Source organism: Eurosta solidaginis, chromosome 3 (genome assembly GCF_040869045.1).
Source record: "Eurosta solidaginis isolate ZX-2024a chromosome 3, ASM4086904v1, whole genome shotgun sequence".
In the NCBI taxonomy this organism is placed as follows: domain Eukaryota; kingdom Metazoa; phylum Arthropoda; class Insecta; order Diptera; family Tephritidae; genus Eurosta; species Eurosta solidaginis.
In genome coordinates, this window is record NC_090321.1 from 22341582 (window position 1) to 22356919 (window position 15338).

General features: G+C 35.6%; 3 protein-coding genes across 3 annotated transcripts; 1 reads left to right on the forward strand and 2 right to left on the reverse strand.

Annotated features, from left to right (window-relative positions):
* Positions 1-97: 97 nt before the first annotated feature.
* On the reverse strand, positions 98-2133 carry LOC137246280 (serine protease inhibitor 42Dd-like). Its single transcript, XM_067777389.1, has 4 exons — positions 1945-2133; positions 997-1877; positions 515-656; positions 98-449 (listed from the first exon to the last, which is right to left on the reverse strand). The coding sequence occupies exons 2-4, from the start codon at positions 1855-1857 to the stop codon at positions 325-327; spliced, it is 1128 nt and encodes a 375-aa protein (XP_067633490.1). The 5' UTR covers positions 1858-1877; positions 1945-2133; the 3' UTR covers positions 98-324.
* A 6894-nt stretch (positions 2134-9027) lies between these two features.
* S2P (membrane-bound transcription factor site-2 protease) lies at positions 9028-11409 on the forward strand. The gene is made up of 3 exons (XM_067777390.1): positions 9028-9277; positions 9352-9813; positions 9879-11409. Exons 1-3 carry the CDS (start codon positions 9203-9205, stop codon positions 10971-10973), a joined length of 1632 nt encoding a protein of 543 aa, XP_067633491.1. The 5' UTR covers positions 9028-9202; the 3' UTR covers positions 10974-11409.
* On the reverse strand, positions 10948-12166 carry LOC137243443 (LYR motif-containing protein 2). The gene is made up of 2 exons (XM_067771218.1): positions 12018-12166; positions 10948-11949 (listed from the first exon to the last, which is right to left on the reverse strand). Exons 1-2 carry the CDS (start codon positions 12054-12056, stop codon positions 11668-11670), a joined length of 321 nt encoding a protein of 106 aa, XP_067627319.1. The 5' UTR covers positions 12057-12166; the 3' UTR covers positions 10948-11667.
* Between the last annotated feature and the right edge of the window lie 3172 nt (positions 12167-15338).

Below are 15338 nucleotides of genomic sequence, written 5' to 3' on the forward strand. Positions count from 1 at the left end.
TAATAGTACTACGGTGAATCGCAAAAAACAACACTTTCTATATGCATTTTATGAATTCTCCAATTTTGTCATATCAAAACAGACAACAACATACGTATACATATTAATATTTTATTTTTTTTTATAAAAACATACAGGTTTCAATTAAATATAAAAATACATGTATAAGAGCAACTTGAATACAAAATTTTCGCATCAAAACAACACATAAAAATAACTAAATACTTGTTGATACAAACAACCATTAATTAACCTTTTAAAATTAATTAACCTTTTAAAACCTTTTGTGTCATGCATAGCTCATTATCGTTTTCATTATTAACTTCAAGCCGTCTGTGCATTAACAAATGTACCAGCAAATAAGATATTTCTCTTATTCCAAATTACATAGAAGAATGGGTGATCGGCAACAAACTGCGGTGGCATAGAACATAGCATAAATATCATACCTAAAACCCAGAATTTAGTCAATATTATTTTTTTTACTTTTGTTCAATTATTCAATTTATCTTACCAGTTGCCGCTGCTGCTTCAGTACCTTCCTCGTTAACTTCGATAACTGCCTTATGAAATATGTTCGAGACTTTCAAACTTTCGTGTGATTCGAGCATGTTAGAGAAATCGGCATTATCACTGAAAATTTTGTTGACACCAAGCTGAAAGTGATTATAATTGAATGTATTTAGTATATGTATGTAAAGTTTAGTGCCGAAAGTTGGTATATAAATTTCAAATGGTGATTAATTTCAGCCGGTACATTTGTATATCCATTGTTTATAGTATGACCATAGCAACTGATTACAGAAATGTACGTATAAAAATATGTATTTAATAATGACACATGAATATTTTGGTAAATAACGAAAATCGTTTATGTATTTATTGATAACTGGCAGGGCTATGATTAGTAGCTTTGAAGCCGACCGAGAATTAAATTTTAGAGTATGACTATGGACAGTTTTTAAATTTTCCAAATATCCCCCTCCCCCTCCTCACCTTTTTAAATGTGTCCGTTAAATCTACACTAAACTCCACTTTAAATTTCGGAAATTTAACCATTATTTTTTGCTTGAAATTTAGCTTCTCCGCCAAGTCTACCAAGTTTGTCGATTTCAATTTCTCCGCAAGTTCTCCCAGTCCATTGCGTTTATTGGGCAACAACACCAACATGGCTAAATCTGAATTGTTGTATGGCATTTCAAACGCTTGACAATCCAACTCTTCGAGGTACCCATAGCAAAATTTCGCATTATGACTCATATATTGCACTTTAACAGTTTCATCTTCAGTTATATAAAAATCACCTTCAGCCGTTAGTTTTTCATCAAATTTCATCTCCCATGAGCCTTTGAAATGCAATGCATTTAGTAGTACCAAACGTGTTAGCGCATTAAAATTTGACGCTTGCACAAGATCTGTGATTTTTCCAGCAGTTTTTTCTTCTATCCATGAATTTATGGTTGATGCAGTACTTTCGCCTTCCGCAAAATTGACAGCTTCAGCTTCGGCATTATAACTTTCCTTCAATTGCCCTTCATAATCAGCTTTGAGTTTTTGACCCTCCTGAATATAAACCTTGGTGACAATTTTGAGGAGTTCACTTTCCTTATACTTATCAAATACAAATTGAAATGTTTCTGCGACTTCAGGTTGACCATTTGATGCAAATTTAAGACTTTCGGCAATTTCATCGGCAGTTTCGCCACTTGCACCGGTAAAAGCCAATGCAGCACATGTTTGTATTGAAAACGGTGAGAATACTATATTTTGTTTAAGGTTTCCTTCTGCCAGTAGTGCCAGCAGCTCTGTGGCCACTTGAGCGCCACCACGAGCAAATTGTAAGTTGTAGTCGAACATATTTTATTGAATATTTCCGTCTAATTTGTGAGTTGCAGAAAGGATTTATAAGCACTGCACGATTTATATTTAAAGTACACGTCTTACCTTAGCCACAGCCGCTGGTTAATTGGTGAATACTTCACTCAAATGCTTACTCCATATCCACGTTTCTAATTACGAGTCATTGCCAAAACAGCGTTTAGTGTTTCCAAAAATCTTTTATGTACAATAATGCGTCATTCCAACAAGATCCACAGATGCGTGAGAATCAGCAATTCACACATGGTATTTTAGATCTCTCTCAATATAACAGGCGTCTGCACAAACAACTAAATAAGTTGCTTATTGTTTACAATTTAGCAGCTGTTTTATGTAAATAAATTTCGCCGACGTCAACTGCTAGCTATGTTCGATTGAACGTAGTTAACCAACAATTAACCTCTTGACGGTTACAAATTAGCTCTAGATGCGCATTAACATAAATGCTTCGGTCGCGTTGCTTCGCTTTGACAGCGCCAGATTTTGTTGAAAATTTAAAGCATGGCGTGAAGGTGCAGAATAATTTAAGCTCTCTTTTTTTTCCGTTTTAGGAATTGAATGTTCCAATTCCAATAAATGGCAAGAGGACTTTTAAATTGCCTCTTATATCGCCAGGTTAACAAACGTATAAGGGTAATATACTTGCAACATTTAGACGTGCATAAGCAGCTAACATATGTCGCAAAGTAAAAACCCGTAGCACAAATTGTCTCCTTGTAATTGCTAAATATATGGCTTATTGCCATGTGCTTTTTCAAAATTTGCAATTCATTATTGAATTGTATATATGTATATGAATGTTAATTTTCAGTGGCCTGTTGCCCAGTGTCTTTCAATTATATATGTATTTAAAGCGAATTGTGTTCGATTTTTATGGCGTCACGCCAGATATTCCGTTAGTTTATGTATGTATGCATAAATTTAAGGTTAGGTTTTTTTTTGGCACCACGCCATTTTTTCAATGTAGCTGATTCGTAATTCGATTTGGTATTATGTGGCCCACGCCAGGTTATCAATTCCCGTTACATGTTCCGTTTGTTGCACTTGATGATAGTATCATGAAGTAATGTATGTATATGTGTAAAACGAAAGTTTTACTTGTTTTAATTTTTTTTAATTTAAATTTTGAACTTGTTTATATGTTTGATATATTTATTAGCACTTTAGTGTTAAATTTGATTTTGCCCGATAGCAATTAATTGTTATTTTTTGCAATTTAAACTCTCCATATCATCCATACCAAAGAGGATAAATATAATAAGAGACGTCACTCGTTACTTTTTTTGGTTAGGGTAATCGATTTTTTTTTTGGCGATATGTGCATAAATGTCTATACATTTTCGTGGGGTATTTGTGTTTAATTTTGCGACTGTATTTAATTAATTAATTAATTATCCTTCCAAAAATCTCATTTGTATAAGGTGCCTACACGACATGGATAAATGCGAGACAATTAAAAATGTCCCTCATAGAAAACATTAGGCATCAATTTTTTTTAATTTCCAGCGAGTTACTTGCCACTCGTAGTAGACTGGTGGCTCTTATTATATTTATCCTCTCATAACCTAAAAATATTTGAGTTGGAGAATTTATTAACCTTTTGTAGATTTTATTTATTGTTTTGGATATGTTTTTACTAAGAGACTTATTTTTTGTGGTATGTTTTTATTATTTTTGTGTTTTCTTCATTTTTATGAAATTTTCACGATTTTTAGGTTAAAGCACCAATAACTGATGTCAATTTGATATATATAAGTAAAACTATGGTTACGGCTATGGCTTTAGGGTTAAAGAGCTAATTAATGGTGACTTATAACCATAAAACCATAACCGGATGAAACAGCTGATCGAACCTACCTTATGACAATGTAATCGATTAATGGTGCCATACCATAATGCTAACGCCATAACCATATCATAGCCAACCAGTTGGTTTTTGGTTTTTCGCCATATCCATAACATAAAAATATTTGAGTTGGTGAATTTATTAACTTTTTGTATATTTTATTTATATATTATATAATATATAATATTTTATCAAAGGATCTGGTAACCTTGGTGTGTGAATAATATGTTTCTTTTTGATCTGCTAAATTTTTCAAATTTGTTTAGTTTTTCGTGATTCCATCTTATCATACACCATATAAACATTTAAAACAAGTGCCATACAATCTGTGTCACATCAGGGAATCACTCGATCAGGTGAACGTACATATACTTTTGCTCATGAACAAAAAGCCAATAAATTGGAACCACAGCAGTGACCTGTGTTTGTTGTTCTTGCTGCCGGTAAAAGTCACAACAACTACTGCATTGCCCGCGCACACATAACGTGGTTTGTGTTTTTGCTAAACGTCACTCATTTTTTCCGTGCTGCCCGTCAGTAAGAAACTGTTTCTATTGACCTCCACTAAGCGTCGCGGTGAAGCAATGAATAATGATATAGAAGTTATCAAAGCTCCTCGCATCAGTGAATCCTCCCGAGCCTCATCCGAAGCATTGATCAGCGCATCCTTAAAAATAACGAGTTTATAACGAAACAAATTCTAGACTCTGAAAAAAGACTTATTGAGTTTGTGTGTAAAAAGATAGAAGACAAATTTGAAAGCTTAAAGTTAGAGGACAAATTTGTGGGCTTAAAGCGGGATTTAAATGAGCTGAACGATAAAGTATCCCGTCTGGACGCTGTATTTGATCGTTTAGGACATCTCGAGGAAGAAGTTTCTCGGCTGGAGACAGCACTCGTTCGCATTGGGCATCTGGTGGATGAAATATCCGCCCTAAAGGTAAAGCTGACCACACAAGAGAGCGAAAGAGAAAACCAAGTAGCTGGTTGCGACGTCCGGGTTCATGGTATCCCAGCTGATGAAGGGGAAAATCTCCAAAGCATTTTCCACCATTTGTGTTTCACATTGAACTTACAGCCACCCCCCATAAACAGCATCTTTCGGTCTCGGAAATTACGCGACAGTGTCACTGATCCAACCATCGTCATAAGGTTCAAATCTCCATCCGATAGAAATACCCTCCTAAAAACAATTTCGAGCTTCAGGCGTCCGGACCCTGAAAATAAAAGTAAACGAGGGCTCCGTCTTGTAGATGTGGGTATAAACTCCGAAGCTCCGTTTTACGTAAATGCATCGCTGACGAAACGGAATTTTGAAATATTCAAGGCAGCCATCCGCCTTAAAAGAAGGAAAAAAGTAGCCGCCGTCTTCACAATCAGAGGCATAGTTCACATAAAGCGTAAAGCCAACGATAACCCCGAAAAAATCCCTAGCTTGGAGTCACTCAAGGACCTTGAGAATTCAAGCCCAGATGATGGTAGCTCCTTTCGAGACGAATCCATTAATCGATCTACTAATGCACAGAACGGGCTTCCACGTATTTAGTGTAATAAGTATATTACGTATAAGTCATTTATGCGAGAACAGTTTATCCGATTTAATCATGTTGTCACTACTGACTGTCATATGACAATCAAATGATTATCACGGTTGTTTTGTTATTTTTTAAATTCCGCCATTTTCAACCGACGAAAACCATATAAAAAATAAGTTAAAAAAATTGAAAAGAGAGCATTTCAAAGCTCCATGCTAAAAGAAAAAAAAATCGAAAATAATATTAAAAAATACAAAAGCTGTCGGAATGTATGGGGCGCACTCAAAAAATTGATACGCGAAAAATAAAAGTGGTTAGTGATGATTCATTTTTAAATGTGTTTCCGCATGAGGAAAGCGCTCTTCTGCTGTTTTGTTATTTTCTGAATTTAAATTGAACATTATGAACTCGAATTCTTATAAAACTATTTTAAACAAATAAGAAACACGTATGCTTTTATCACGTACAAAATTAAAAACCTAATGAAATAAAGTAAATGAAAAGCAAAAAGCATTGTTTCATTTTTGGCGGAATATAACAATGGTTATTTATGATAGTATAAGGGTCAAACCTGATATCTACAGTAAACTATCATTTATGACACTTTTTGATAGTTAGAGTGTCAGCACTGATCCAGGAAAAGGAATGAGAGTGAGCAGTACGGCTATATAGTTAATCAGTAGGCCATGTTGGTGTATAAGAAGGAGACAAAAACTCACACGTACACAGTTGTTTACATCACATTTACGCAAGCCCCTTAAGTTTGTGATAGAAAGTTTGTATGAGGCGCTGATCGTTAGGTTGACATTGCTGACAATCAGATGATAGTATTCTTGTAGGGGCTGCAGACATTGGTGTGTTATCGGTAACCGTATCGGTAGCCTTCTAACAGCTGATTTGACCAACCTTATGGGAATCAATGCAATCGATTATTGGTGCCGCTAAGGTCGTAACCGAATCGTAGCCAACCAATTGGTTTTTGGTTTTCCGCCGTAACGATAAACAGCTGGGGCCCTACTCTGTGTTGCGATGCGAAAGGCAGTGCGATGCGAAAATAAATTGAGATGCGAAAGGTAATTGGAACTCTGTAGCGCTATCGCATCGCTAACAATGTCGCTTTTTTATTTTTCGCTAATTGCTTGAGTATGCATCACTGACCAAACTCAAAGAAAGAGAACAAAAGAAACAAGGCGATTACAATTTCGGCAAACGATTAATTTTTGTTGAACAAATTAAAAAAAGGATTCTGTAGCATTATGGAACGATTTAAATGAAGAAAGGATTGATTTAAATGAATAAATCCTCCCAGTTCAGAAATTGAACTGGAAGAAGTGAACGTGATAAATACAGAAAACGTGGAAAATCATAGAATGGGAAATATTGCTAGTTGTATCAGAGAACAAATAAAAATGAGATGATTTACAATAGAAATGCTTTGTAAAAAAGTGGTTTCGATTTAGTTGTTATTTATTTATGTATTTTAAGTCCACTAGGATTACAAATTGTTGCTTTTGTGTTTGTTTTGTTTTTTGAGTTGTCCTATATATTTTTAAATGAATATAAAGATATCAATTTATAAAATCATCAATTAATACTTACATATTTGAACAATGCGAATGCCTATTACTTGTAGCAAGAAAAATGCGAAAATGAATGCTGTTTGAGATTCGCTTTCGCTTTACAGAGTGCCGGCAATGCGAAAAGGGAGAAAAATTGCGAATGGGCAAAATGTGAATGCGAAAGTCAAAATATACATGCGAATGTCAAGACACAGAGTACCGATTTTGCGATTTCGCGTATTTTTTCTTTCGCATCGCAATACAGAGTAGGCCCCCTGATTACTTTAAGCTGGAGTCATTGGTGCCGTATGTCGTATCGCTGTATCCGTATCCCTAACGTAATCAGCTGTTTATCGTTACGACGGTAAACCAAAACCCAATTGGTTGGCTACGATACGGTTACGACTTTAGCGGCACCAATAATCGATTGCATTGATTCTCATAAGATTGGTCGAATCAGCTGTTAAAAGGTTACCGATACGGTTACCGATAAAGCACCAATGTCTCCAGCTTTAGGGATACGACTACAGCGATACGACAAACGGCACCAATGACTCCGCTTTAAGGAAGTTTAATTTGCCTTAAGGAAGTTTACCTGGCCCTTATCCCTGCCGGTTACAAATTAGTTCTAAATGCGTATCAAAATTGAAAGCAGTGTGTGAAGGTGTAGAAGAATTTAAGCTCTCCATAACCTCTTTGCCAGCATTTTCCTTTGTGTAAAATCTCTGCTATTACTCCGATTTTCACAACAATGGATGCACCTTAGTATGAATAAAAATTTATTTCCAAAAACTTTGTGTAAGAGTATTTTTAAAGTGTATAAATTAATTTTGCAAGCTCGCACTCAAATGAGTTTTTACCACACCAATCTTAGGGTTTAATCCCAGATTTTGTTGGAAATGGATAATTGGAGTGAACATGCTAACGACCCTACAAGAAACGCTGATAGTTTTACTAATACACTCACACTTGTAATTGACAATGCTGATCCTGCGATGACGTAAACATTGATACTCAAATTTATGTATGTTCCTTTGTTCGCTCACGCATGTCCGCATGTTCCCAACGACAGCCTATAATCATGAAAAAGGACTGAAACTGGGAAGGCTTCGGACACCTGGTACAGAACAAAAGAACATACAGCAGATACCATAATGCATGTGAGACAGATACATAATTCTCAACGGAATTTTATGTATGCGAGAACAGATTATCCGATTTAATCATGTTGTCACTACTGAATGTCATATGACAATCAAATGATTATCACGGTTATTTTGTTATATTTTTAATTCCGCCATTTTCAACCGACGAAAACCATATAAAAAATAAGTTTAAAAAATGAAAAAGAGAGCATTTCAAAGCTCCATGCTAAAAGAAAAAAAAAATCGAAAATAATATTTAAAAATACCAAAAGCTGTCGGAATCTGTGGGGCGCAGTCAAAAAATTTATACGCGAAAAATAATAGTGGTTAGTGGTGATTCATTTTTAAATGTGTTTCCGCATGAGGAAAACGTTCTTCTGTTGTTTTGTTATTTTCTGAATTTAAATTGAACATTCTGAATTCGAATTCTTATAAAACTATTTATTTTAAACAAATAAGAAACACGTATGCTTTTATCCCGTACAAAATTAAAAACGTAATGAAATAAAGTAAATAAAAAGCAAACAGCATTGTTTCATTTTGGCGGAATATAACAATGGTCATTTATGATAGTATAACAGTCAAACCTGATATCTACAGTAAACTATCATTTATGACACATTTTGATAGTTAGAGTGTCAGCACTGATCCAGGAAAAGGAATGAGAGTGAGCAGTACGGCTATATACTTAATCAGTAGGCCATGTTGGTTTATAATAAAGAGACAAAAACTCAGACGTACACAGTTGTTTACATCACATTTGCGCAAGTCCCCTTAACATTGTGATAGAAAGTTTGTATGAGGCGCTGATCGTTGGGTTGACATTGCTGACAATCAGATGATTGTCATATGATAGTCAGTATTCTTGTAGGGGAGTTCGGACGGAGTAATTTGCCTTTATGGAGTTTCTAGCGTTCACCACAGCCCCACGCTTAACATCGAACGCTTGTCGCGTTGAGGTGCCAAAAATGTGTATTTACGAAATACAAATTAGCCCAATGCAAATGGGTCTTTTTGGGCCTGACAGTTGTGAATCTGGCAGCATCTTTGCTGAACAGCTGCTAACGCCGAAGTAGCAATGTCAACAATAGCAATCGGCATACAAGATAGATGAGTTAGAATAAGAATAGTTTTGTAATAGGGGCGTAAAAATAAGCTAAAATACACAATTCTTTATAATGGTGAAGCTTAAAATGGATGCCTAAATTGCACGTACATTAACCAATAAAGGACGACGAAATGGATCCATGGATATTCCTCAGCGTAATCGTAATACTCTATTGCATGTGCTTCTTCATTGATCGTCTTTTCAAGGTGAGTAAATACTTACAGCTGCACTTTGTACTTTTTATAAACAAAAAATTGTACTGTGCTTCTTTATTTTAAAGAGCTGCATGCATTATCCGTATGATGCATTTCTGAAAAACACTGGATTGACGGTACAATTTATGCGCCTGCGTTGGCATACGACTGCCTTCAATCGCGCTATGCTACGATGGGGTAATAACAGCGGCTGGATGCGTCTATGGCTCATACGCAGTTACACAGTTGGTGTCTTGGTTGCTTTGTCATTATTACCAATAGGAATTATTTTACTATTTATAACGATATTTAACAATGAAAGTAATAATACTGTAGACGGTGGTAGCGTTGGTAATGGCGTGAATGGCGAAAACAGTATGCTACAAAATGCACCAAAAGTTGAAATATTATTGCCTGGAGTGAATTTACCACTCGAGGAAATCGGTTACTATACCTTAACGTTGCTGCTGTGCACAATAGTGCACGAATTCGGTCATGCATTGGCAGCGGTGCAAGAGGATATACCAGTGATTGGATTTGGTTTTCAAGTAAATACTGCTATTAAATTTTGATTTATGTACATATTTTGAAGCGTTATTTCCTTTTGTTGTAGTTGTATTTATGCTTGCCGTTCGCATACACCGAGATCTCTACAGAGCATTTAAATGCCTTGAAATGGTTCAAAAAGTTGCGTATCATATGCGCTGGAGTTTGGCACAATTTCATTTTTGCTTGCTTCTGCTATCTTCTAATCTCCACACTGAGCTATGTTGCTGCACCCTTTTATACTATGGATCATGGCGTTGTTGTGACTGAAATGACACGCAATTCACCGTTACTCGGTGCAGCTGGTAAGGGTCTCATGGCTGGTGATGTAGTTACGCAAATCAACGACTGTGAAGTAAATACAGAAACCGATTGGTATACATGTCTCTTACGTTCATTACGTGGTACACGCCTTGGTTATTGCGTTTCTCACGATTTTATACGTTACAATGACGAAAGCATCGAAATTGCACACCACAGCGCTGATGGCATGTTACAATGCTGCGATGAACGTAATGAAAAATTGTGTTGTTTCGAATCGGTAGCTGAAGGTCTTCATAGCTTAGAAACTGCAGAGCTTACAGATGCAGTGGAACATGCGCAAATACCTCAGCACGTTTGTCTCGATGTACGTCGCACGCTGGAAGACTCGCATGGCTTTTGCAGTAGTAGCAGCAAAAATGGCAAAACAAATGATGTCAGTTTCTGTGAGAGTGGTTTTTGTTTAAGGCCATTACTTCATAATACAAGCACAATATTAAATTTTAAACGTACTGCATACAAGGCTAATAGCCAGTCTACGAAATTGCGTGATGTTATCTACATTGGTCATCCATCTGATGTTTCTATTACTGTGCACATTTCACCATTTGTTCCACGTCAATCGTACGTATCGCCACAATGGGGTGACTCCTATGCTCTCTTCCTTAAATATAATGTGATTTTCAGTTTTGGTCAGGCACTTTTGAATGCCATACCATGTTTTGGTCTCGATGGCTATCATATTACAAGCACCATTGTACATAGTTTTCTAGTCCAGCGTATCGCTGAACGCCCAAAGCGCGATTTTATTGCACTACTTGTTGCTGGCACTGGCACGCTGCTCTTTGGTACAGCGTTATTGAAAGTCCTTTGGATGAGTGTGATACGTTCAGTTTATTAATTAGTTTTAATTGTGGTGCCGCTTAAAGCTGTGCTTCTAAACGTCTGTTTCTTTCAATATTTATTTTTTCCTTCAACAAAATGTGGGTTGGTGTAGGCCAAGATAATATGCATACACATATAAATACAAGAAAGTTTGTATGTTAGATTATAGTTTTTCTACTACACGCGCTTAGATTGCTGCATTAGAAATAATTTAGGTTATCCTGATGCAAATAGCATGCATTAAATCGAGTTAACATTTTCTAAAAATACATTATATACGTATACATTTACGTTGGTACTTCATACGCATAAAAATATAACAAGACTAATAAATTAATTAATAAGACTAAGCAATATCGTTTGTCGAGTAAACACCTTGCTGCTGAATTAAAAACAAAAAAAGTATGCACAAAAATGGTAAATAAAAAAGTTAGTGATGAATTCAAATTGATTATGGGCTTTATTTTTCCTTTCTCGTTAACTCTGCAAAGCCTAGTTGCCTATTTAGGAATTAAAATCGAGTAAAAGCTTGTTCATATAGGGCGTGTGAATAGATGTTTCGAGGCATAGTCTCCACCTACGGAGGTTGCGTACATGCATTTAGTATATCAAAATTTTCTATAGATTCGTAAGAGCTAAATCTGTTCTAATATCAAGGTCTAACTTTAGCTACAAGTCTGCAAGCGCAATTAATTTGTTTTCTCCTAATTTCAGTTTTTGCTCCTCGTTTCCTTGCTGTTCTTAGTTTTTGCAGGCGCTACTTTTTTATCACTTAAGCCGCTCAAATCTAAACTAGTTTGTAGCTCCGTTAAGCTACGGCGCCCATACTGTAGCATCATCTTTATAGCCAATTCATCTGATTGTTCGCTATGCAAGCGAAAGTCGTGACGTGCCCAATCGCGCAGTTCTCGTTGATTACTTTTGTCAGGCACAAGTCGTATGGTGCGAAAGATTTCTCGATATAATTTGAGCACCTCCTGGCGCAGCATGAACTGTAAGGAAGCGCCAAAATTTATTCAGATACACTAGATTAACTTCATGTACTCCATTTGTAATTCACCTGCTTCAGATTTAAAGCTGTTTTTGCAATTTTTGTCATTTTAAAGAATATTATTTTAATTAAAACAGAATATTTCTCAACTGCTTGACTTGCTCATTTTTATAAGAACATCCAATTAATAACAGCTGTTTTCATATTTTATTTTGCTACGATCAATCTTTGTTGATGTTTTTACATTCCCTTTTTCTTGGTCAAATCACCCGTGACAGCTTGGCATATGGTGAATAAAGGTTGGGCTACCTGATCATTCAAAATTTGCAAAACAAACTACCAAGCATTGTGAATGAAATTTAGTGGATATCTTCTGCATAGACGTCAAAATTCTAAAGTGATTGGATCACCTGATTTGTAATTGACTATCGCTGTCTCATTCTGATATCAAAATAACGAAGAAGAAGCATTCAGCTCTTGGGATAAAAACACGTGGTACTTAATTCGCCTAGATACTACACGAAAAGCGAACAAGCAAATAAAAATGTACTAGAAGCAGTGTATTCTACGGCAAGTATCCGTACAGCAGTGTGAGTATATAGTGCGATAATGCCTTCAATGAAATATTCATTGAGATTTTGTTTTAAGAATTGAAAATCCTACTGTTGTTGTTGTTGTTGTAGCGACAATGTTACTTCCCGAAGACTTTGGGGAGCGTTATCGATGTGATGGTCCTTTGCCATATACAGATCTGGTACGCTCCGGTAACACAGCACCATTAAGGTGCTAGCTTCACCATATCGGAAACGATTTATATGGCCACATTAAACCACATTAAGTTCCACGAGGAGCTTGGGGTCGCCAGAGCCTCGTCAGTTAGTGAAACAGGATTCGCCACGGATAGGTGTGGTTGATAATTGTGTTTGGAGAAACTATATATTGCGCTGGCAACCTGAAAAGGTAGCGCTACACAACCCCTTGAATCTGGTATTTTAGTCGCCTCTTACGACAGGCATACCTACCGCTGGCATATTCTAACCCCGTAACCCGCTGGGTGGAAAGTATTGCTGGTATGTGGCTGTTACGATTTTAAGAAATTTTTTAGATTAATAAATTATTTACGACAGAGGTATACTTCTAATACAATTCCAAACAAATCCAAAAAGATGCGGGATGGCGCATTTTGACCCCGGTATCAATTATCCGAAGGCGAATATTAAAAAAATTAATTTTGTTCAGAGATATTTGCGAATTATAAAAAAAGAATTAAATTAAATTCACATCTCTTCTGTGACAACGTAACGGTGAGCTGCATTCGTGTTGCCAGACGAACTTGTACTTAAATTAAAGTGAATTCAGCAGGGATGCACCTTAACGTTAAGCTAATCGTTTATCAAAAAATTTCCACCGTTTCCGTTGAAACACTTCGAAATATTATCGATAAAGAAATTATCAAGATAAATTGTATCTCGTTTTTAACCGAAACGAAAAGCTTTCGTTAACGTTAAAACCGTTAACAAAAACGTGATACTTTATGTTTGAATTGTGCTGGCAATGCTATAGCCATGGTGAAGCCGTAAGGTGGTAACAACAAGCGCACATACACACACAAACTCCATGTAATTTGTTTGTGTAATTCGTTAGTGGTAACGTCAAAAATACTCTGAGAAATGTTCGTACTGTCAAAATTCATGAGAAAAGTTGCAATCAGCTTGGCTAATGCTTTCACCATTAATGACTCCGCCATCAATCAGCTTTGCCAGCATAGTTTGAAATTAATAATCAACATAAACGATTTGATTTCGTTTTGATATGGCAGAAAACGAAACGAAATCATTTCGTTAATTTGACGTTCTTAACGTTAATAAACGAAACGAAATGACTTTGTTTCGTTTATTAACGTTAATTACCGTAACGAAATGATATCGGTTCGTTGGTTAAGCATGCCTGGAATTCAGTATGAGACGGTGTTATCCCATCAGCTGATTGCTTATTCCTGCGGTTGTCCAGGCAAAGTTTGGCACAGCAGGTTGACAGAATCTGTACTAGTTTTAGTAAAATGTATCATAATCCAGAAGCTTGAATGAGCACTTTTTCGGTTCCGAGTTATTGGGTTCACTGGGCTAGGCATTGCATTTTCAATATAATATAAAAAATTCCGACAAACAAGCTTAAAAAGAAGTTATACTTTTTTACTGTCAACAAATGTGGAATACTGTATTGATAAAAAAAAAAATTGTATTGCTCATATTTGATTGTTATACATTAGTTTGTTGGAGAAAAGCGCTACAATAAAATGTTTTTCGAAATAAAGTCTGATAATTGACATAAACAGACTTTTTTATAAATTTTCCGATACGAATTTAAATTATGAAAGAACAAAAAATATATAATTTCACTTGTCAGTATGAAATTTTAACTGACTTTCAGAAATCAGGAAAATGTATAAAAATAGATCATTTTATAATAAAAAAGTATCAAAGCGGCAGATTTTAAAAAAAATACTAGAAAAAACAAACATTAAATCAAAGAGTTTTTGTACAATGAGAAGGAGTTTTAAGTACATCTATTGCTTATAATTCCATTTGCATATGAAACGTCTTGCGACTCACCACGTTTCCCCAAATTCAAGTTAACTTAACATGTAGCAAGACGTTACAGAAAATTTTCTTAACCATGCTCTCTGTTCGTCTGTTACCAAAAAATTCTCTGATTAGAGCAAATATCCTTGCAAGTTTTAATTCTCTGATTTTTTGTAAATAATTTATGATTGGTATTGTTTCATTGTAAATTGTTTTACCCTATTAAGTAAGACCTTAGAGGCATTTATGCAATAGTATGTTTGGTGCAGGTGTAAAGCACTTGTACCAATTTATTTTTTCTTTTTCCAACTTGTGGTTCAAATACCGCTTGTTGTTTTATTTTTTATCTATTGATCCATCCATTGCTATCCCATGAATTAGGAAAGGTGCCCATTTTTACCAAAACAGCCGATTTTAGCAGGCCATCAGAAAAAGGGAAAACATATTTGCTCGAATAATATTACCACAAATTCACCATGCTCAACTAACTTTCGAATATCGAATTTCCATGTTCTCATATTCCTCATCTGCAGACAATTCATGTTGCCGTCTTCCTCATTTGCATACAATGTTATTGTGTAAAAATTCTATGATTAAATCAAAACGGCAACGTTCATGGTGTGGTAGGTTTTAGCTCTGAAAAACTCACCAGATTTTAGCTACTGTCATTTTTTCGACTAACGGTTCTGAGCATTGTAAATTTTACCAAGTAGCGCAACTAACAGCTGATCGGTGAAAATTCGCACATTCACACGCACAGTTCTCGACTCAGTTTCAAAACAAAACTTTAGATTATTTAATTCAAATT

Bases quoted from the DNA above. Each gene is read 5' to 3' on its own strand.
- LOC137246280 (XM_067777389.1), bottom strand. From the start codon at position 1,857: ATGTTCGACTACAACTTACAATTTGCTCGTGGTGGCGCTCAAGTGGCC. The intron at 657-996 runs GTGAGGAGGGGG...AATCACTTTCAG, and splicing joins TAACGGACACATTTAAAAAG to CTTGGTGTCAACAAAATTTT. The intron at 450-514 runs GTAAGATAAATT...TCTGGGTTTTAG, and splicing joins TGAAGCAGCAGCGGCAACTG to GTATGATATTTATGCTATGT.
- S2P (XM_067777390.1), top strand. From the start codon at position 9,203: ATGGATCCATGGATATTCCTCAGCGTAATCGTAATACTCTATTGCATG. The intron at 9,278-9,351 runs GTGAGTAAATAC...TTTATTTTAAAG, and splicing joins TCATTGATCGTCTTTTCAAG to AGCTGCATGCATTATCCGTA. The intron at 9,814-9,878 runs GTAAATACTGCT...CTTTTGTTGTAG, and splicing joins TGATTGGATTTGGTTTTCAA to TTGTATTTATGCTTGCCGTT.
- LOC137243443 (XM_067771218.1), bottom strand. From the start codon at position 12,056: ATGACAAAAATTGCAAAAACAGCTTTAAATCTGAAGCAG. The intron at 11,950-12,017 runs GTGAATTACAAA...GCTTCCTTACAG, and splicing joins CAGCTTTAAATCTGAAGCAG to TTCATGCTGCGCCAGGAGGT.